This window comes from Somniosus microcephalus, chromosome 24, assembly GCF_052327205.1.
Source record: "Somniosus microcephalus isolate GS21.2 chromosome 24, FLI_Smic_1.0, whole genome shotgun sequence".
In the NCBI taxonomy this organism is placed as follows: Eukaryota; Metazoa; Chordata; class Chondrichthyes; order Squaliformes; family Somniosidae; genus Somniosus; species Somniosus microcephalus.
The window spans coordinates 8,453,757-8,476,617 of record NC_141010.1 but is presented as its reverse complement, the minus strand read 5'-3'; the positions used below and the strand labels follow the sequence as shown (position 1 = coordinate 8,476,617).

The window sequence follows — 22,861 nt, the reverse complement described above, 5'->3', positions numbered from 1 at the left end:
CAGCGCGTTCCAGATTGCTGCGTTACATAACTCTCGCGTAAAAATAGAATTTTACGCTCAAATGCTGGAGTAGGACTCGAAATCGCAGCCTTCCGACTTGAAAGCAAGAGTTCTAGCTGCTGAGCGGCAAGCTGACAGCTGGCACCCCTTCTCCTCACTGACCCCTGCCGGTGAAGGTCAGGCCATTGTTAAGCTGCCGCTTTCGATCCCGAGCACTTTTGAAATTCCACCCTCGGCAGGCGAACATAAAAGGAACGCAGCTCGTTGGAAAGGCAAAAACACCACCCCACCCTCCCCCCTCCCGCCCCCTCTGCTTATAGATCAATACGCTTCAACAAAAGGCCCAACAACAGTGAGATCATCAGACATCAGACACACAGCCGCTCCTGATCAATAATTCCTGTCTGTTGGCAAATCGCCAGCAGGTGGGCACAGATGATAAAGTGGCAGGACTCGGCATCGAGTGCTGATCGATAGAGGAGAAAGTCACCTCCGCCAAAGATTTAATCTTTGTAAAGGATATCAATGTTTGAACTCTTATGCCTTAAGATCCCCCAAGAGAGAGTTTATTTTTGCCTAAGTATATTCTCCATGTGTTTTTCCTTAAAACAAAATCTCATTAAAGTAATGTTGTCATCCTGGATTGTTCCACTGTCAGATTACGTGTACTGGGAGAGGCCACATTCAAGGTGTTACTTCTCAGGTTTTGTAATCAATCTCTCTCCTCCGCTCCCTAACCCCCTAAACTTATACAGCGTGACCTCAGTCCCAAGACCCTTGACAAAGACAATATCCTTTTTCTCACCTCATCCCTGCTCAAAACTACCCGGTCGCAAAAATGCACATATTCGCAATATTAAAACAATGGACTTCCGCCTTACTGTCCTAAGGACGTCCCAAAATGCTTTATAGCCAATGAAGTATCTTTGAAGTGTTGTATTGTAGGGAAATGTGACAACCAATTTGTGCACAGCAAGATTACACAAACAGCAATGAGGTAATGACCAGATCATCGGTTTTTTAATGATGCTGTTTGAGGGATAAATATTGGCCAGAACACCAGGGAGAACTCTCCTGCTCTCCTGCGAAATAGTGTTATGGGATCTTTTATGAAAGGGCAGATGGGGCCTTGGTTTCCTCATCTGAAAGACGGCACCTCCGACAGTGCAGCATTCCCTCTAGCACTGCACTGGAGTGTCAGCTTGGATTATGCGCTTAAGTCTCTGGAGCAGGGCTCGAACCCACGACCTTCATAACTCAGAAGGCGAGAGCGCTACCCACTGAGCCACGGCTGACACAAGCAGTGATATATATTGAAGAGTCCAGGTAAGGTTATTAATCACAGAGTGATGCCGCAGTGCTTTGTGTTGTCTGAACCCCAATATGTGTAACAGCCTTTGAAAATGTAGCAAAGCATTTAGATTAGAGACAAGTTCTGAGCCTCATAGACCAGGACCGATCCCTGCTCTGTGTTGAATTAGACTATCTCAGTTGTGGAGGCAGCGGGCCTTAGATGGACAACAAATGGCCTCAGTGGGAGAGAATCAGTTGGGGTTTTTGCTTATGATCCAATCCAGTGACTCCTACTGGAGACGGTAAGTGTGCGGACTTAGGGTGACAACATAATTAACATAATTTTGCTATAACATAATTAATCTTGTCTGTGATGAACTCTCGGCACCCTCTCCTCGCCATTCCCCTGTAGTCAAGTAACCTGCTGATATTTACTGACTAGACTCACACGTGGCCACTGGAAGCAGGTGCTGGAGGGTAGTCAGCCCATGGAGTCCAAGGAGTTGGAAGACGAGGGGGAACTGAACCAGAGGAACTGAGCAACAGCAGCCGGCTTAGCATTAGAGTGTAGAAGCTGATGGGATGTCCCTTTAACTGAAGCGTTAACATATAGCGCTTGAATGGGTTACCGTCATCCAAACACTTGTATGGTGTCAGATTAGTGGCACTCAACCAGCACCTTCTCAAGGGCAATTAGGGATGGGCAATAAATATCTCATCCCTCAAACAACGTCCAACAGATCGACTGGTCATTCATCTCACTGCTGTTTTTGTGGGATCTTGCTGTGTGCAAAACTGGCTGTCATGTTTCCTGCAACCACCACCTTCTCAGGGGCAATTAGGGATGGGCAATAAATGCTGGCCTTGCCAGCGATGGTCACGTCCCGTGAATGAATGAAAAAAGAAACTCTCAACTCCGGGTCAGGAAGTTGTGGGCTTGAGCCCCATAAAAGGATTTCAGCTGATACGATGGTGCAGGATTGAGGGAGTGCTGCATTGTCAGAGGTGCCAACTGACGTCAAACTCACCTCTTGTCTGACTACCCCACGTCAGGTGGATGGAATCTAATCAAGATTTTCTTGTTGTTCATATTAAAATAATGAACAGCAGGAAGTGAGTTACAGGCTGGAATCGAACGGAGGAATTTTGGATTGTTTACATATAGAGTAATGGATACCTGGAGGTGCATTACAGGCTGTGATCTGATTGAATGGTTTGGGTAGTTTCTACATATAGAATAATAATAGTGAATACCTAAGAGTATGTTACAGGCTATAATCAAATTAAGATATTTTGGATGGTTTTATATATAGAAAATAATGGATACCTCGGGGTAGATTACAGGCTGCTATCTAATTAAGAAGATTGGCTGCTTCACATATAGAATAATGGATAAGCAGGATGAGTTAGAGGTTGGAATCTAATTGAGCAACCCAGATGGTTTAAATATAGAATAATTAAGGATACCTGGGTGTGAGTTGCAAACCGGAATCTAAATTGAGAGTTTTGGATGGTTTATATACGTCGCTGTGTTATAGTCTCACTTCCCAAACTTTTATAAAAGTCATTTGTAGGTCTGTTGTTAGCTAGGGTTCAAGTCCCACTCCGGAGACTTGAGCCCATAATCCAGGCTGACTTTCCCAGTGTACTACTGAGGGAGTACTGCACTGTCGGAGGGGAAGTACTGAGGGAGGGCTGCACTGTCGGAGGGGAAGTACTGAAGGAGCACTGCACTGTCGGAGGGGCAGTACTGAGGGAAGGCTGCACTGTCGGAGGGGCAGTACTGAGGGAGCGCTGCACTGTTGGAGGGACAGTACTGAGGGAGCGCGGCACTGTCGGAGGGGCAGTACTGAGGGAGGGCTGCACTGTCGGAGGGGAAGTACTGAAGGAGCACTGCACTGTCGGAGGGGCAGTACTGAGGGAGCGCTGCACTGTTGGAGGGACAGTACTGAGGGAGCACTGCACTGTCGGAGGGGCAGTACTGAGGGAGGGCTGCACTGTCGGAGGGGCAGTACTGAGGGAGCACGGCACTGTCGGAGAGCAGTACTGAGGGAGTGCTGCACTGTCGGAGGGGCAGTACTGAGGCAGCGCTGCACTGTCAGAGGGGCAGTACTGAGGGAGCGCCGCACTGTCAGAGGGGCAGTACCGAGGGAGCGCCGCACTGTCGGAGGGGCAGTGCTGAGGGAGTGCTGCACTGCCGGAGGTGCCGTCTTTTGGATGAGACGTTAAACCGAGGTCCCGTCTGCTCTCTCAGGTGGACGTGAAAGATCCCTTGTCACTATTTCGAAGAAGATCAGGGGAGTTCTCCCCGGAGTCCTGAGCCAATATTTATCCCTCAATCAACATCACTAAAACAGATTGGCCCAGAAATTCGGGTCAGGGGCTTCCCGTGGGTGCAAGCCCCCGATCTGCACTTACCTTGCGCGCCAGCCGTTGAGCTGTGGGCTCCCGTGGCCTGGTCCAGCTGCCGGCACGCAGTGCTTGCGTATCCCAGGGGCGCAGTTAGTTTGATGCGTCCCCTGGGATCACGTGGGCCATGGGCAGCCAATCGGAGCAGGGAATGCTCCATTCATAAGTCTGACAGGAAGTGCTGTCAAGACTTATAAATACCACGGCCCCAAAACAGCACTAAATCTTCAAATAAATTTTTTTTTGAATCACATTTTTTAAATAAACTATAAATTACATGAAATAACTATTTTAAACAATAATTTAAATTTTTGAAAAAAATAATTTTATTTTCTAATGGGGCTAAAAATAAACTTACCTTGCTTTATAGTACAGGTATTTAAAAATAATAAACCTGTGGAAAAAATGTTTTAATTTTAATTGATTCACCACTTACCTTGTAAAAAGCAGGCCTTACGCCTGCTTTTTATATTTCTAAATTCTGCAGACTTACCCTCCCGGGAAAACCTGTAAAACAAAAACGAAGCTTGATGCGCACGCGCAGCCTCCCCCGCGCACGCGTTCGACCTCTGAACCGCTTCGTTCAGAGGAACGGAAGTGCCGGTTTCCCACGCATGCGCAGTGCATGCAGGAAACCGACACTTTCATCGGGCCTACGGGTGAGTACCCCGTGCGTCCTCACCCGTGGAGACCCGAATTTCTGGGCCGTTATCTGGTCATTCTCACATTGCTGTTTGTGGGAGCTTGCTGTGTGCAAATTGGCTGCTGCGTTTCCTACAACAGTACTTCAAAAGTACTTCATTGGCTGTAAAGAGCTTTGGGACGTCCTGAGGTTGTGAAAGGCGCTATAGAAATGCACGCCTTTGCATTCTTTATACGTATAACGTTACCGGATTGGAAGAGTGACAGCTCAGCTTGTAGCTGCTCAACCAGTGTCGAGGCCGGGGGGCGGGGAGTCTGGGACAGGTGCTGCCCAGTGTCGGGGCCTGGGGGGGTGGGGAGTCTGGGACAGGTGCTGCCCAGTGTCGGGGCCGGGGGGCGGCGGGGAGTCTGGGACAGGTGCTGCCCAGTGTCAAGGCCGGGGGTGGCGGGGAGTCTGGGACAGGTGCTGCCCAGTGTCGGGGCCGGGGGGGGTGCGGGGAGTCTGGGACAGGTGCTGCCCAGTGTCGGGGCCGGGGGGTGGGTGGGGAGTCTGGGACAGGTGCTGCCCAGTGTCGGGGCCGGGGGGGGGCGGGGAGTCTGGGGCAGGTGCTGCCCAGTGTCGGGGCCGGGGGGGGCGGGGAGTCTGGGACAGGTGCTGCCCAGTGTCGGGGCCTGGGGGGGTGGGGGGGGAGTCTGGGACAGGTGCTGCCCAGTGTCGGGGCCGGGGGGTGCAGGGAGTCTGAGACAGGTGCTGCCCAGTGTCGGGGCCGGGGGGGGCGGGGAGTCTGGGACAGGTGCTGCCCAGTGTCGAGGCCGGGGGGGCGGAGTCTGGGACAGGTGCTGCCCAGTGTCGGGGCCGGGGGGGCGGGGAGTCTGGGACAGGTGCTGCCCAGTGTCAGGGCCGGGGGGGGCGGAGTCTGGGACAGGTGCTGCCCAGTGTCGGGGCCTGGGGGGGCGGGGAGTCTGGGACAGGTGCTGCCCAGTGTCGGGGCCGGGGGGGGCGGGGAGTCTGGGGCAGGTGCTGCCCAGTGTCGGGGCCGGGGGGGCGGAGTCTGGGGCAGGTGCTGCCCAGTGTCGGGGCTGGCGGGGGGGGAGTCTGGGACAGGCGCTGCCCAGTGTCGGGGCCGGGGGGGTGCGGGGGGGAGTCTGGGACAGGTGCTGCCCAGTGTCGGGGCCGGGGGGGGCGGCGAGTCTGGGACAGGTGCTGCTCAGTGTCGGGGCCGGGGGGGGCGGGGAGTTTGGGGCAGGTGCTGCCCAGTGTCGGGGCCGGGGGGGGGGCGGGGAGTCTGGGGCAGGTGCTGCCCTGTGTCGGGGCCGGGGGGGGCGGGGAGTCTGGGACAGGTGCTGCCCAGTGTCGGGGCCGGGGGGGGGGGCGGGGAGTCTCAGACAGGTGCTGCCCAGTGTCAGGGCCTGGTTGGTGGGGGGGAATCTGGGACAAGTGCTGCCCAGTGTCGGGGCCGGGGGGAGCGGGGAGTCTGGGACAGGTGCTGCTCAGTGTCAGGGCCTGGGGCGAGCGGAGTCTGGGACAGGTGCTGCCCAGTGTCGGGGCCGGGGGGGGGCGGGGAGTCTGGGACAGGTGCTGCCCAGTGTCGGGGCCGGGGTTGGGGGGGGGAGTCTGGGACAGGTGCTGCCCAGTGCCGTGGGAACATTTCAGAGAAAAGTGCACAATTCCTAAACGTGAAGCCTGTTGTTGATATAAATTAAACTCTCGGACCCAGAGATTCTGAGTGTGGTTAGCGAGGCTACAACTGCTTTATTCCTAGTGCTTTGCAGAACGCTGTCTATAGGGATGGAGTACGCCCTGGCTAAACGTCTAACTGGTTATTCATTTTGTAACTAAGCCGAAAAGCGGTGGAATATTTTACCTGCATTGTTTATGCAAATTAGGTTCCCCATCCATCACTCTTGTGGCACTTCTTAAGCTTGGGCCTCTTTTGTTGCAGATTCACATGTTTTGTGAACTGGATCGACACTGATGATCTTTTGCCCAGGGAATGAGGAGGCGGTGTTGGGAGAAAGTACAACTGCTGTTTGAAGAGTGAGAATCGCATGTCACTCTCACTTCGCTCTAGAAACACCATCTGGTCAGAAAATGTAACAGTTTCCTTTCCTTCCCTCACAGAGAATCAGAGCATCAGGACTGCTCCTGTTGGAGACTATACTTGGAGGATCCATCCTGCTGTATTTCCCAGTAAGTACTGAAGTAGCTGCTTCATCAGGAAGGCAGAACCTTCAGAATCAACACCACCCAGGGACTCAGAGATACCCCGCCGACACTGGGCAGCTCCCGTCCCAGATACCCCCTCTCCCCCGACACTGGGCAGCTCCCGCCCCAGATACCCCCACTCCCCCGACACAGGGCAGCTCCCGCCCCAGATACCCTCCCATCCCCAACACGGGGCAGCTCCAGTCCCAGATATCCCCTCTCCCCCGACACGGGGCAGCACCTGTCCCAGATACCCCCTCTCCCCCGACACTGGGCAGCTCCCGCCCCAGATACCCTCCCACCCCCGACACGGGGCAGCACCTGTCCCAGATACCCCCTCTCCCCTGACACGGGGCAGCTCCCATCCCAGATACCCCCTCTCCCCCAACACTGGGCAGCACCTGTCTCAGGTACCCCCTCTCCCCCGACACTGGGCAGCTCCCATCCCAGATACCCTCCCACCCCCGACACGGGGCAGCTCCCGTCCCAGATACCGCCCCCCCACACTGGGCAGCTCCCGTTCCAGATACCCCCTCTCCCCCCACACTGGGCAGCTCCCGTCCCAGATACCCAGATACCCCCTCTCCCCCGACACTGGGCAGCACCTGTCCCAGATACCCCCCTCCTCCGACACGGGGCAGCTCCCGTCCCAGATACCCCCCCCCCCACACTGGGCAGCACCTGTCCCAGATACCCCCAACACTGAGCTGATGCTCGGTTCCAGGCATCTCGTCTCCACTCAACCTTTGGAGAATGGATTCCACTGCACATGAACACCGATTTTAATCATAGACTCATACAGCACAGAGGAGGCCATTTGGCCCATCGTGCCTGTGCCGGCTCTTTGTAAAAGCTATCTAATTTGTTCCACTCCCCCTGCTCTTTCCCCATAGCCCTGCAAATTTTCAAGTATATATCCAATTCCCACAGTCTGCACATACACTACAAAACTCTGTAAGAAAGCAGGGATACAAGCATGATAAATTCAACTGCTGCCTTCTCCGCCTACATTACGGTAGCATAGTGGTTATGTTACTGGTACTAATAAATCCCGAGACCTTGACTGATCTGTGAGATGTGAGTTCTAAATCCCACCATGGTTGCTGGGGTATTTAAATTCACTTAATTAAATAAATCTGGAAAAAGCTAGTATCAGTAATGGTGACCATGAAACTAACGAATTGTCATAAAAACCCATCTGGTTCACTGATGTCCTTTAGGGAAGGAAATCTGCTGCCCTTACCCGGTCTGGCCTATATGTGACTCCAGACCCACAGCCATGTGGTTGACTCTTAACTGCCCTCTGAAATGGGGCACTCAGTTGTACCAAACCGCTGCAAGGAAGTATCACCACACGGACTGCAGCGGTTCAAGAAGGCGGCTCATCACCACCTTCTCAGGGGGAAATTAGGGATGGGCAATAAATGCCGGCCAGCGCTGCCCACCTCCCATGAATGAAAATGTTTTTTTAAAAAAAACAGTGACTACACTTCAAAAGTACTTCATTGGCTGTGAAGTGCTTTGTGACATCATGAGGTCGTGAAAGGCGCTATATAAACGCTAGTCTTCCTTTTCTTATTCATCCAGCTAACAGCCTCCTCAGTTGAAGCTGTGAACGACCCTGGTCCACTCTGTTACTGACTGACCAGTGCCTGATCCTCAAACATAGGCAGGTCTCCTTGGTAGGGGTAATAGTGCAGAAAGTAATTATGCCGCTGGCGAATCAGGAACTCCAGTCAGAGCTTTTCTTTGTCGATGGTTGACAGATGGCTCAGTCTAAATTTGGAAAGCGAATTTACATGTTTGACGCATCTAAGGATAATTGCTCACTTTTTGGCATCTCGTTTCTGATCGAGGATTAGTCAGTTTTATTTTTAACGGTTAAAGCTGTAATTCCAACGGCTTCACGTTGAACTTGCCGCGGGTTAAATTGATGTAAGGACGGGCTGATTGGTAATTGCCTCTTTCCCTCTCCTTCCAGTTCATTGACTCTTTTTCACCGTGCTGTGCTCTTCAAGTTATGATTGGGATGAGTCATTGTGAAGCATTCTCAGGTCAGGTGGAGCACGGACTCGACACAGAGTGAACCACTGTCCCAATAATGGAGCACATATTTTCAACCTTTTAACCTTTTAATAAGTTTAAGCAAAAAAGTAAATATAAAGCAAGGGTTTCCCCTTTTGTACCTGTGCCTCTCACTACATGTATCAAATGACAGAAAATATACCTCAATTTACCCTTGACACCATCGTTTGAACAGCGCCTCGTACTGCTCCACTGTGACATTTCGGTTTTTTCAAGGCAGTCACCTTTGTGGCCTCTGATTGGGGTTGCCTACTTGTCAAGGAAAGGGCAGTTTTGTGTTGTAGACCCACGGGGTTGTGGGCTGGGGATGTCACACTCGTAACATGCGAACCCAGCAGAGGGAGGAGAGTTTAACCCTATCGTTCTGGGATTTGGATCCCAAGAAAGAAGAACGAAAATAAATTGCATTTCTACAGCGCCTTCCAGAAGCTCACAACATCCCAAAGCACTTTACAGCCAATGAAGTACTTTTTGATATAATTGCACAATACTGTGGATGCTGGAAATCTGAAATAACAACAGAAAATGCTGGAAATACTCAGCAAGCCAGGCAGCATCCGTGGAGAGAGAAACAGAGTTAACATTTCAGGTCTGGGACCCTTTCTCTCTCCACGGATGCTGCCTGGCCTGCTGAGTATTTCCAGCATTTTCTGTTGTTATTTTTGAAGTATAGTCACTGTTGTAATGTGGGAAACGCAGCAGACAATTTGTGCACAGCAAGCTCCCACAAACAGCAATGTAATAATGACCAGATAATCTGTTTCAGTGGTATTGGTTGAGGGATAAATATTGGTCCCAGGACACCAGGGAGAACTCCCCTGCTCTTCTTCGAAATAGTGGCCTGGGATCTTTTATATCGACCTGAGAGAGCAGACGGGGCCTCAGTTTAATGTCTCATCTGAAAGGCGTCACCTCCGACAGTGCAGCGCTGCCTGCCTGGATTTTGTACTCAAGTTCCATGGCGTGGGACTTGAACCTACACCCTCTCTGACTCAGAAGTGAGAAGTGCTACCCCACTGAGCCACAGCTGACTCTTTAAACCAGAAACATTTACTCACTATTGTACAAATTCAGAAGCCACTTCCATTTTAACATAAGGAAGCGGAACAGGATTTAAAATAAATCAAAAGTGAAAATAATCCCAGCGTTTTTGGATAATTAGAAGTAAGCTTTTTAATTTGACTTTTGATTAATAATTGGAATGTTTGTTGTTATTGTGCCACTGTTTCAGGGTGTGTTGAGGTTCCTGCGGGCTCATTGGGCACACGGCACCCTGATGTTTCCGTCTCCCCTCCGGAGACTGATGTTACTGCACTAGAGAGGAGATTTACGAGGATGTTGCCAGGACTGGAGAATTTTAGCTATGAGGAAAGATTGGATAGGCTGGGGTTGTTTTCTTTAGGCTGAGGGGAGACTTAATTGAGATGTATAAAATTATGAGGGGTCTAGATAGAGTGGATAGGAAGGACCAGGGAGCATAGATTTAAAGTAATTGGTAGAAGGATTAGAGGGGAGTTGAGGAGGGCTTTCTTCACCCAGAGGGTGGTGGGGGTCTGGAACTCACTGCCTGAAAGGGTGGTAGAGGCAGAAACCCACATCACATTTAAAATGTCCTTGGATATGCACTTGAAGTGCCGTAACCTACAGGGCTACGGACCAAGAGCTGAAAGTGGGATTAGGCTGGATAGCTCTTTTTCAGCCAGCACACACACGATGGGCCGAATGGCCTCCTTCTGTATCGTAAACTTCTATGATTCTAAGGTGCTGATTTATACAGGGTGCAGTTCCAGCTGTCCTCCAGTATTTCACCCAAGTGTTGATGGGCCTAGTCAACTGTGGGGGTTTCACAGGCAAGCCCAATCCTATCCTCACCCAACATCAACGTGAATAGCAATGAGCCCTAGAAACCGTGGCGATGAGCCCCATCCCTAGCCCTAGCTACGCTGCTGACTCAACACCAACCTACGAGACCGTCCCGGTCTGTGCATCCCCCTCAGTGGCGCGCTTCCCAATTGAACCAAGGAGGGGAAGAGATAACGGCACATCTTGTGTTCCTGCTCTCAATAGCACACAAAACAGGTGGTCTAGGGTATGGGAAGGGGGTATAGCTCAGTGATAAAGTATTTGACTGTAGATCATAGAGGTTCCTGTTTCAAATCCAGATGTCCCCTTATTAAGTCCAATTTTTTCACTCAGAGGATGGTGAACCTGTGGAATTCTCCACCACAGAAGGCTGTGGAGGCCAAGTCACTGAATATATTTAAGAAGGAGATACATAGATTTCTAGACGCAAAAGGCGTCAAGGAGTATGGGGAGAGAGCAGGAATATGGTATTGAGATAGAGGATCAGCCATGATCATATTGCATGGTGGAGCAGGCTCGAAGGGCCGAATGGCCTACTCCTGCTTCTATCTATGTTTCTATGTTGGATTGGAGAGCAAGCAATCTGCATCACAGTGAAATGCAATGTCAGTGCACCTCCCCCCACCCCCTCTGCTCCGCGCGCCCCCCCCCCCCCCCCCCCTCGCACAAGTCCAGTGGAACAGGATCTGGGCATTTGATTAATGCTTTAACAGCAACTCCTTAGCCTGCGGTTAATACCAGATCACTGAATCTTTCGCACATTGTTTGGTCCATGATAAAGTATGCCTCTGCTTGTGTTCTCCCATCAGGTGTTTATCCTATATTTCCAGCCCAGTGTTTTCCGATGTGTTCTCCTGCGATGGGTGCGGATGCTGGGCTTTGCCATCATCTATGGAACCATAACATTGAAGATTTACAGGTACCAGTGCACTGAGCGACTGAGGGTCACCAGGTTAAATGTTCTCCATCAGAGTTCTGATGCACCTCCCTTTTACTGGTCCAGTTTCACCACCTCATGATCAGGTCATCGGATGAACATTGCGTCTGTTGGATCTAGGTGCGCTCTGTATATACTGGTGTTAAATGAGTCTGTGTACGCGAGGGGGAGCACATTATCTGAGGAAATTATCTTTTATTGGTGGACATCAGTTGGATGAATTAATCAACCATAAATCTATTAATATTATGGCTGCACACAGTTCCCATCAACTTTTTCCATTATAAATTCCTATGTCCAGACTAATCACACCCTCCTGCCAGTGAAGGCGCTGCAGCGCCACCAGTGGTGGGAGGGTTTAATTACAGCGTAACAAGTTTACATAGACAATTGCCATTATAAATATGAACATAGGAATTTATAATGGAAATATAAAAATAAGGACAGATCATCTCAGTATAGAATGGGGGCTGTATTATGTCTGCGTGCCCTGGTCTAATTATTCCCCCGCCCTCTAACCCTGATTCACCTGTAGACTATACTTGGTTCAGGCTCCCTCTGCACCATGCCATGTGAGATTACCTGGTATTTCCTAATTATAGACCTGTTTAGCCGTAGGTTATAGCTGAATCTTTTGAACGTGCTATCTCTGAAATCTTTATTTCTGCAAGGATCAGGAAAGACTGGTTATCAGGAACTGTCCCTTTAAGGTGAAAAAGCAACAAAAGAATTGAAATTGGAAAAAGTACCATGCAGAAATGAGAATAGAATGCAGTGTTGTGGTTCCTCGGTTGGTGCTGTTTAATTATTGATACAGCATAAGGCTTTAAACCCTGGCCTTCTATATGTGGTTTGAAAAGAGCACAGGCTCAGTTAGATCATTTTAACAGTACTGGGCCTCTATCATCCTGTGAGGTACATTTGTAAGTAATTGTGATCCACGTAACCTCTAGCCCGTCTCTGTGGAACCAACTACTAGCTGCCTTGTCTGATCAGCCAGGCTGCCTGCTGTGTAAAGACTGTCACCCATGGTCCCTCGTGATCTGTTTCAATGCTAAGCCATCACATTCTCCCTGTCTTTCTGCTAGGAACAGGAGGAGGCCTTTCAGCCCATCGAGCCTATTCTGCCATTCAATCAGATCACGGCTGATCTGTATCTGAACTCCATCTACCCGCCTTGGTTCCATGTCCCTTAATATTCTTACCTAACAAAAATCTACCAATCTCAGTTTTGATATTTCCTGTTGACGCCCAGCCTCAACAGCTTTTTGAGGGAGAGAGTTCCAGATTTCCACCACCCTTTGTGTGAAGAAGTGCTTCCTGACATCACCCCTGAACGGCCTGGCTCTAATTTTAAGGTTCTGCCCCCTCATTCTGGACTCCCCCCACCAGAGGAAATAGTTTCTCTCCCTCTACCCTATCAACTCCTTTAATCATCTTAAACACCTCCATTAGATCACCGCTTAATCTTCTAAACTCCCGGGAATACAAGCCCAGTCTATGCAACCTGTCCTCATCATTTAACCCTTTTAGCCCCGCTATCATTCTGGTGAATCTGCTCTGCTCCCCCTCCAAGGCCGATATATCCTTCCCGAGGGGCGGGGCCCAGAACTGAACTGCTCACACAAAGGTGTCAGTGACTCATTTTAGAAGCTGTAAACTTGCCCAATTCTTTTAACAAGTCTTTATCTAAGCTTTGTTGCAGGTGGGGGGTGGGGGGGGGGGGGGGTGCGGGGGCGGTGCATGAAGGTCCTTGATCTTTTCTTCCTCCCTACACCCGTCCAAAATGGCTCAGGGTTAAAGACATAGAGACCAGGATCCCTGGCTGTGCTGAGTTAGCTGATCGCAGCCAAATCAGCAATAGGGGTGTCACAGTTGGCCAGGGCGTCCCTGGTTAGGGAAGGGGGCATCATCCAGGGTTCCCACTTCTAACCACTCCAAGTGCACATGAGTGCACTGTGCTGTCTTCCCCAATCAGATAGCCCACTGACACTCTCTGCCGAGGCACACACATGACCAACGACCATTTGGGCAAAGTGCGGTTGGGTTACATAATTGTACATTTTCTGCTAATTCTCCTATCGTGCTCCCTATCCTGGCAATATCTGCCCACCTCCTAGAGGGCCAAGGGCAAGCGGCTGGGACCAGATCAATATTCGCTGGAAAGGAGAAGACTGAGGGGTGACCTGATGGAGATCTTTAAGATTATGAAAGGGTTCGATAGGGTAGACGTAAAGATGTTTCCACTTGTGGAGGATCCAAGACTAGGGGGCCATAAATATAAGATAATCACTAATAAATCCAATATGGAATTCAGGAGAAACTTCTTTACCCAGAGAGTGGTGAGAATGTGGAACTCGCTACCACAGGGAGTGGTTGAGGCAAATAGCATAGATGCATTTAAAGGGAAGATCGATACGCACATGAGGGAGAAAGGAATAGCAGGAGATGCTGATGGGGTGAGATGAAGAGGGGTAGGAGGAGGCTCGTGTGGAGCATAAACACCGGCACAGGCCAGATTGGCCTGTTTCTGTGCTGTAAATTCTATATAAGTCTATTGAGGCCACTGTTAATCTATAGTTCTACATACGGAACAAGATTCACCTGAAATTCTAATGATATGAGGTGTGTCTGGGCGAGTCCGTACATTCCAACATGCGTGTTGCCATTTTAATGGACTGCAAAAGCCACAGTGCAACATTCTGAAAGTTAATGAGTTCTTCACTGAACCAGAAATGGAATTGAAACTTTAAGATAAATTTAGGCACAGATGATTACATAGTTAGCTCAAGCAGCAATATCTGCCATGTTATTCAGCGTGTGACAATCTTATCTCGGGGAAGTTTACAGTTTTAGCTTCTTGTTAATTTAACCGCGTTCAATCACCTCCCACAGGAAATTGAGATAAGTTAAGAAGCATGACAATGCAAATTGTACACGGTCCATTGGAGATTATGGACCAAATGGCATTTCCCCTCTCCACATGTTATGTTCTTATTGCACTCTTTCTTTCTATCCTTAACTTATTAACTAATTAACTTTCAGAATCTTGCTCCTGTGGCCGTTTTCCTATGTTAAAGGCGCTATATAAATGCAAGTTGTTGTTTATTCTTCTTTTCCTTGCCTCACATTTCTTTTTCACACACCTCCTTTTATGTCTCTTCCCCCCTTCCCTTCCATCTCTCCTCTTTTTGTTCTCTATCTCTTTTTCCTCTCTTTCTTTCTCCCTCCCATTCTTCCCCCTCCTTTTTCATCTCTCACTCTTTTCTGTTCAGAGTGCTGAAGGTGTTCCTATCCCGCACTGCCCAGCGGGTGCCCTACATGACTTGCTGCAGGGTGCTGAAGATGTTGGGTGTCATCGTGCTAATGGTCTGTTGGTTCCTCGTTGCTTGGACGGTGGCTGCCTGGGAGAACATGGACAGGAAGATCCCACTGGTCATCCAGTCACAAACTCCCGAAGGACAGACATTTAACATGTGCCAGCTCGATCGATGGGACTACATGATGGCCACTGGTAACAATTATTGGTTTTATTGTCTTGTGTTTTCAGCAAATTGTAGGCTGTACATTTAAAAAGGAACATTTATGTTCAACACGCTCTCCAATGGCCATGTTAAAAATCATTGGCAAAGTATTGATTGATATATTTAAAACTCTAATGGCCCAGAATTTGCTGGGAAAGTAACGGCGAGTTTAATGGCGCTCACTGTTATAAATGTGTAACTTGTCCAGCAATATGTGGTGAGGGAGAGATATGCCGTGAGTTGCAAATCGCTACAAATTCCTGGACGACTTGCGCCACTCCGCCGTTAGCCTCGCGAAAACGGCAGCTCGCCCTCAACCTCCCCGTGAGTTTCAAGAAATTGCTGCATTTGCCCTGTGAAAACAAATCGCCACAAAGTTAGGGCTGGTGCTCAACAGCGTAAGGACCCTTTTAATGAGGAGATTTATGTTCCTGCATTGCCACTCAACCTCTCCGGCCCAGAAAGGGAACAATTGAAACTGTACAGTACTGAGGGAGTGCTGCACTGTTGGAGGTGCTGACTTTTGGATGAGATGTTAAACGGAGGTCCCGTCTGCCCTCTCAGGTGGATGTAAAAGATCCCACGGTGCTAATTGAAGAGGAGCAGGGGAGTTCTCCCCGGTGTCCTGGGGCCAATATTTATCCCTCAACCAACATCACTAAAAACAGATTATCTGGTCATTATCTCATTGCTTTTTGTGGGATCTTGCTGTGCGCAAATTGGCTGCCACTTTTCCTACACTACAACAGTGACTACACTTCAAAAAAGTACTTAATTGGCTGTAAAACGCTTTGGGACGTCCTGAGGTTGTGAAAGGCGCTGTATAAATGCAAATCTTTCTTTTTTCTTTTATTCATATTCCAACATGTTTAGCCACGGTTCGATGCGGCCGTATTGCTTGTCAGTAAGTTGTTTAAAATCTTCTTTATTTCCCATTCTCATTTTACGACATCACTTAGCTGCCATGAACTCTCGATTTCAAAGCAGTAAAATGGCTTTCACCTTTGACAGCTGGGTTCAAGTCCTGTCAGCCTCTTCTCTCTCATGGCTGCAAGTGGGGCATCGCTCCAGTTCCCAGTACACATGGACCACAGATTTGGCCATTTCGCTCAGATAGGTCACAAGAAGAGCTCTCACCGATCAAGTGTCATGTTGGTGCTCCTCTGAGCTTGTGGGGTGAGGCAGTTGTTAGGGCAGAGTAGCGGGAGCTTTACGATGTGTCCAACCGTGCTATATCTGACCTGATGCTGACACTGAGTGCCTGCAATGGTCCACCTCCCAGCAGTGACATCCCTAACCATGATAAGTAAAAAATAAAAAAATTTCAGACAAAATAAAACCAGCTCGCAATCTGGTCTAATGGTGCTTTTGAAATCAGATGCAAGCACATTAGTGACATTCAGGTTGTACTCTGGGGAGAAGGAAGCGCACAAACTGTCTGTAAATCTCTTAAATAGTTTCTACATTCGCCTTCCCTTCATTAGACAGCTGGTAACGAATAATGTGGGACCAGATTTGATGACAAAAGCTATAAGATATGATGAATTGATCCTTTTGCAGCCAAAGTCATTGCAAACTGCCTGGAGCCCTTCTGTCTGTCTCCAAGTGCTCAGCATTGCCCCTTTTGGACCAATGATGTGGAACGATGTATGCCAGCAGGGAATGCTGGGCAAACAGATCAACCATCCCTCATTAAAGCCGGCAGCTTGGTCTCGACGGTTCTGTGCTTTGTTTGTGAAAGCGCCTGAATCCAAGCCATTCGGTTTAATGAGAGAGGCTTGCTTAGCAACAGAAAGGAAATCAAGGACGTTACATGTGTTACAGTGAGAAGGATCCTCAAACACATCCCAGTTTGAGTGGAGCATTCACTCCAAGGCATGGAGAATGGTTTGCCAACCCTCCAGAATTGTCCTGGAGTCTCCAGGAATTGAAGATTAATGCTATGAGCAATCTTGGGGGAAAATCCTAGAGGTATTACAAAAATTGTGAGGTTTTGTCCATTTCCTTTGAACACTTTAGTTTATTAGTTATAAAAATATTGGAGCTGGGGCGGGGAAAGTTGGGATAGGGTGGTCCGATGGTGAATCCTCCAGGAATATGTCCAACCAGAGTTGGCAACCTCAGGATGGAGGGACTCGGAACTGATGATTTGAAGGAAGAAGCTAGGCTGATGTGATCAGCCCATTCATCCGTTAATCTGTGTTCACAAGGTTGTAAAGCTTGTCGTCATAGTGACTAAGGTGCCCACATAGAAAGAAAGACTTGCATTTATACACCGCCTTTCACGACCTCAGGACGTCCCAAAGCGCTTGTCAGCCAATGAAGGCTCACTCTGGGATACATTCCCACAAACTCACTCTGGGGTACATTCCCACAGACTCACACTGGGATACATTCCCACAGACTCACACTGGGATACATTCCCACAGACTCACACTGGGATACATTCCCACAGACTCACACTGGGATACATTCCCACAGACTCACACTGGGATACAATCCCACAGACTCACTCTGGGATACAATCCCACAGACTCACACTGGGATACATTCCCACAGACTCACACTGGGATACAATCCCACAGACTCACTCTGGGATACAATCCCACAGACTCACACTGGGATACATTCCCACAGACTCACACTGGGATACATTCCCACAGACTCACACTGGGATACATTCCCACAGACTCACTCTGGGATACATTCCCACAGACTCACTCTGGGATACATTCCCACAGACTCACTCTGGGATACATTCCCACAGACTCACTCTGGGATACATTCCCACAGACTCACACTGGGATACAATCCCACAGACTCACTCTGGGATACATTCCCACAGACTCACACTGGGATACATTCCCGCAAACTCACACTGGGATACAATCCCACAGACTCACACTGGGATACATTCCCACAGACTCACACTGGGATACATTCCCACAAACTCACACTGGGATACATTCCCACAGACTCACACTGGGATACATTCCCACAGACTCACACTGGGATACATTCCCACAGACTCACTCTGGGATACATTCCCACAGACTCACTCTGGGATACATTCCCACAGACTCACACTGGGATACATTCCCACAGACTCACTCTGGGATACATTCCCACAGACTCACACTGGGATACATTCCCACAGACTCACTCTGGGATACAATCCCACAGACTCACACTGGGATACATTCCCACAGACTCACACTGGGATACATTCCCACAGACTCACACTGGGATACATTCCCACAGACTCACTCTGGGATACATTCCCACAGACTCACTCTGGGATACATTCCCACAGACTCACACTGGGATACATTCCCACAGACTCACACTGGGATACATTCCCACAGACTCACTCTGGGATACATTCCCACAGACTCACTCTGGGATACATTCCCACAGACTCACACTGGGATACAATCCCACAGATTCACTCTGGGATACATTCCCACAGACTCACACTGGGATACATTCCCGCAAACTCACACTGGGATACATTCCCGCAAACTCACACTGGGATACATTCCCACAGACTCACACTGGGATACATTCCCACAGACTCACACTGGGATACATTCCCACAAACTCACACTGGGATACATTCGCACAGACTCACACTGGGATACATTCCCACAGACTCACACTGGGATACATTCCCACAGACTCACACTGGGATACATTCCCACAGACTCACACTGGGATACATTCCCACAGACTCACACTGGGATACATTCCCACAGACTCACACTGGGATACATTCCCACAGACTCACACTGGGATACATTCCCACAAACTCACACTGGGATACATTCCCACAGACTCACACTGGGATACATTCCCACAGACTCACACTGGGATACATTCCCACAGACTCACACTGGGATACATTCCCACAGACTCACACTGGGATACATTCCCACAGACTCACACTGGGATACATTCCCACAGACTCACACTGGGATACATTCCCACAGACTCACACTGGGATACATTCCCACAAACTCACACTGGGATACATTCCCACAGACTCATACTGGGATACATTCCCACAGACTCACACTGGGATACATTCCCACAGACTCACACTGGGATACATTCCCACAGACTCACACTGGGATACATTCCCACAGACTCACTCTGGGATACATTCCCACAGACTCACGCTGGGATACATTCCCACAGACTCACTCTGGGATACATTCCCACAGACTCACACTGGGATACATTCCCACAGACTCACACTGGGATACATTCCCACAGACTCACACTGGGATACATTCCCACAGACTCACACTGGGATACATTCCCACAGACTCACACTGGGATACATTCCCACAGACTCACACTGGGATACATTCCCACAGACTCACACTGGGATACATTCCCACAGACTCACACTGGGATACATTCCCACAGACTCACACTGGGATACATTCCCACAGACTCACACTGGGATACATTCCCACAGACTCACACTGGGATACATTCCCACAGACTCACACTGGGATACATTCCCACAGACTCACACTGGGATACATTCCCACAGACTCACACTGGGATACAATCCCACAGAATTACACTGGGATACATTCCCACAGACTCACTCTGGGATACAATCCCACAGACTCACACTGGGAGACATTCCCACAGACTCACACTGGGATACATTCCCACAGACTCACTCTGGGATACATTCCCACAAACTCACACTGGGATACATTCCCACAGACTCACACTGGGATACATTCCCACAGAATTACACTGGGATACATTCCCACAGACTCACTCTGGGATACATTCCCACAGACTCACACTGGGATACATTCCCACAGACTCACACTGGGATACAATCCCACAGAATTACACTGGGATACATTCCCACAGACTCACTCTGGGATACATTCCCACAGACTCACACTGGGATACATTCCCACAGACTCACTCTGGGATACATTCCCACAGACTCACACTGGGATACATTCCCACAGACTCACACTGGGATACATTCCCACAAACTCACACTGGGATACATTCCCACAGACTCACACTGGGATACATTCCCACAAACTCACACTGGGATACATTCCCACAGACTCACACTGGGATACATTCCCACAAACTCACACTGGGATACATTCCCACAGACTCACACTGGGATACATTCCCGCAAACTCACACTGGGATACATTCCCACAGACTCACACTGGGATACATTCCCACAAACTCACACTGGGATACATTCCCACAGACTCACACTGGGATACATTCCCACAGACTCACACTGGGATACATTCCCACAAACTCACACTGGGATACATTCCCACAGACTCACACTGGGATACATTCCCACAAACTCACACTGGGATACATTCCCACAGACTCACACTGGGATACATTCCCACAAACTCACACTGGGATACATTCCCACAAACTCACACTGGGATACATTCCCACAGACTCACACTGGGATACATTCCCACAAACTCACACTGGGATACATTCCCACAGACTCACACTGGGATACATTCCCACAGACTCACACTGGGATACATTCCCACAGAATTACACTGGGATACATTCCCACAGACTCACACTGGGATACATTCCCGCAAACTCACACTGGGATACATTCCCACAGACTCACACTGGGATACATTCCCACAGACTCACACTGGGATACATTCCCACAGACTCACACTGGGATACATTCGCACAGACTCACACTGGGATACATTCCCACAGACTCACACTGGGATACATTCCCACAGACTCACACTGGGATACATTCCCACAAACTCACACTGGGATACATTCCCACAGACTCACACTGGGATACATTCCCACAAACTCACACTGGGATACATTCCCACAGACTCACACTGGGATACATTCCCACAAACTCACACTGGGATACATTCCCACAGACTCACACTGGGATACATTCCCGCAAACTCACACTGGGATACAATCCCACAGAATTACACTGGGATACATTCCCACAGACTCACACTGGGATACATTCCCACAGACTCACACTGGGATACATTCCCACAGACTCACACTGGGATACATTCCCACAGACTCACACTGGGATACATTCCCACAGACTCACACTGGGATACATTCCCACAAACTCACACTGGGATACATTCCCACAGACTCACACTGGGATACATTCCCACAGATTCACACTGGGATACATTCCCACAGACTCACACTGGGATATATTCCTACAGAATTACACTGGGATATATTCCCACAGACTCACACTGGGATACATTCCCACAGACTCACACTGGGATACATTCCCGCAAACTCACACTGGGATACATTCCCACAGACTCACACTGGGATACATTCCCACAAACTCACACTGGGATACATTCCCACAGACTCACACTGGGATACATTCCCACAGACTCACACTGGAATACATTCCCACAAACTCACACCATACATTTTATATTAATGCAGGTACCTCAATGTCAGGAGCAGCTCTGTTATTGTAATATTACCGCTACACAAACACTCAAAACATAAAAGGAACACTTGAATTAACACAGCAGCTTATAATATTGAAACATCTCAAAACACTTCTCGCAGTGAAATACGTTTGGACCGTAGTGGCTGTCATAACTCACATTGAAAATAAAATATTTTGAACACTTTAATCTGCACCTCCTATTTTCCCCACAGATTGTCAAATTTACCCACAGAACTGTATGTGAAGCACTTTGAGATCTTTCAGAGAAGTAATATGACGCTGTATAAACCCAACTCTTTAATTTCTATCCCTTCCCTTTCTCCTTCTGTTATATTTTTGCTTTCCAATTTCAGTTTTACCTTTTATCTAGCCTATCTAACCCTAAAAAACAAAACTTTTTCGCTTTCTCTTCCTTCTGGTTCCCAGTGGCTATTTTGGGGATGAGAGCGTGTTTAAAGAAAATGGGTTTTCATTGACTGAGCAATAGTTTTAATGGGCAATCTTTAAGCCAATTGCAAACAACAACTTGTATTTATATAGCACCTTTAACGTAGTAAAACATCCCAAGGCTCTGCACAGGAGCGATTATCAAACAAAATTTGACTCTGAACCACATAAGGAAAAATTAGGGCAGGTGACCAAAAGCTTGGTCAAAGAGGTAGGTTTTAAGGAGGAGAGAGAGGCGGAGAGGTTTAGGGAGGGAATTCCAGAGCTTAGGGCCCAGGCAACAGAAGGCACGGCCACCAATGGTTGAGCGATTATAATCAGGGATGCTCAAGAGGGCCGAATTAGAGGAGCGCAGAATTACATCATCTTTTTTCTCTTTCAACACTTTGAAAAGATTTTCAACTTATAGCATTGCCCTCTCCTTGGGTTGCCAACTCTGGTTAGACATATTCCTGGAGGTTCCACAACACGAAGTCCTACCTCCAGCCGCCCTGCCCAGTCCAATATTTTTATAACTAATAAACAAAAGTGTTCAAAGAAAATGAAAAAAACCCAACATTTTTTAATGGCCCCCATGATTTTCCTTCCCGGGTATGAAGTATCCGGGAGATTAACCTTTAATTCCTGGGGACTCTAGGACAATCCGGGAGGATTGGCAACCCCACCCTCTCCCCTCTTCTCCCTGTATGATTCTGTCACTGAGGGATATTTTCTGACCTCAAAACACAAGGGGCTAGATTTTCAGTTGCTAGCGCCAGCAGTTAGCGCCTTAAGAGAAGTGATTTTCGGGCGCTATGCGTGTAGCGCCCGTGCGCAGCGCAGTTTGCGCCCCGCCCCAAATTAAGTTGCCCGTTAGCGCCGGCGCAAAGTTTAGCGCCCACCCGGATGCGCGCGCAGAAAATGACGTCACATCCTCGTGCAACGCCCTTTGGCCGCCCCGATTCCAAACTTCAGTC

The 22,861-nt window shown here is 48.9% G+C and overlaps 2 protein-coding genes across 2 annotated transcripts in view; one reads left to right on the top strand and one right to left on the bottom strand.

Annotated features, from left to right (window-relative positions):
* gpr179 (G protein-coupled receptor 179) overlaps window positions 1-22,861 on the top strand; it is a 112,721-nt gene that overhangs the window by 68,371 nt on the left and 21,489 nt on the right. The window contains exons 5-7 of the mRNA XM_085966188.1: window positions 6,467-6,535; window positions 11,308-11,417; window positions 14,711-14,949. Coding sequence (XP_085822314.1) covers window positions 6,467-6,535; window positions 11,308-11,417; window positions 14,711-14,949 — 418 coding nt within the window. The remainder of the gene's footprint in view (window positions 1-6,466; window positions 6,536-11,307; window positions 11,418-14,710; window positions 14,950-22,861) is intronic.
* The window catches only part of mrpl45 (mitochondrial ribosomal protein L45), a 48,833-nt gene continuing 40,922 nt past the window's right edge, over window positions 14,951-22,861 (bottom strand). The window contains exon 7 of the mRNA XM_085966190.1: window positions 14,951-15,312. Coding sequence (XP_085822316.1) covers window positions 15,145-15,312 — 168 coding nt within the window. The 3' untranslated portion in view covers window positions 14,951-15,144. The remainder of the gene's footprint in view (window positions 15,313-22,861) is intronic.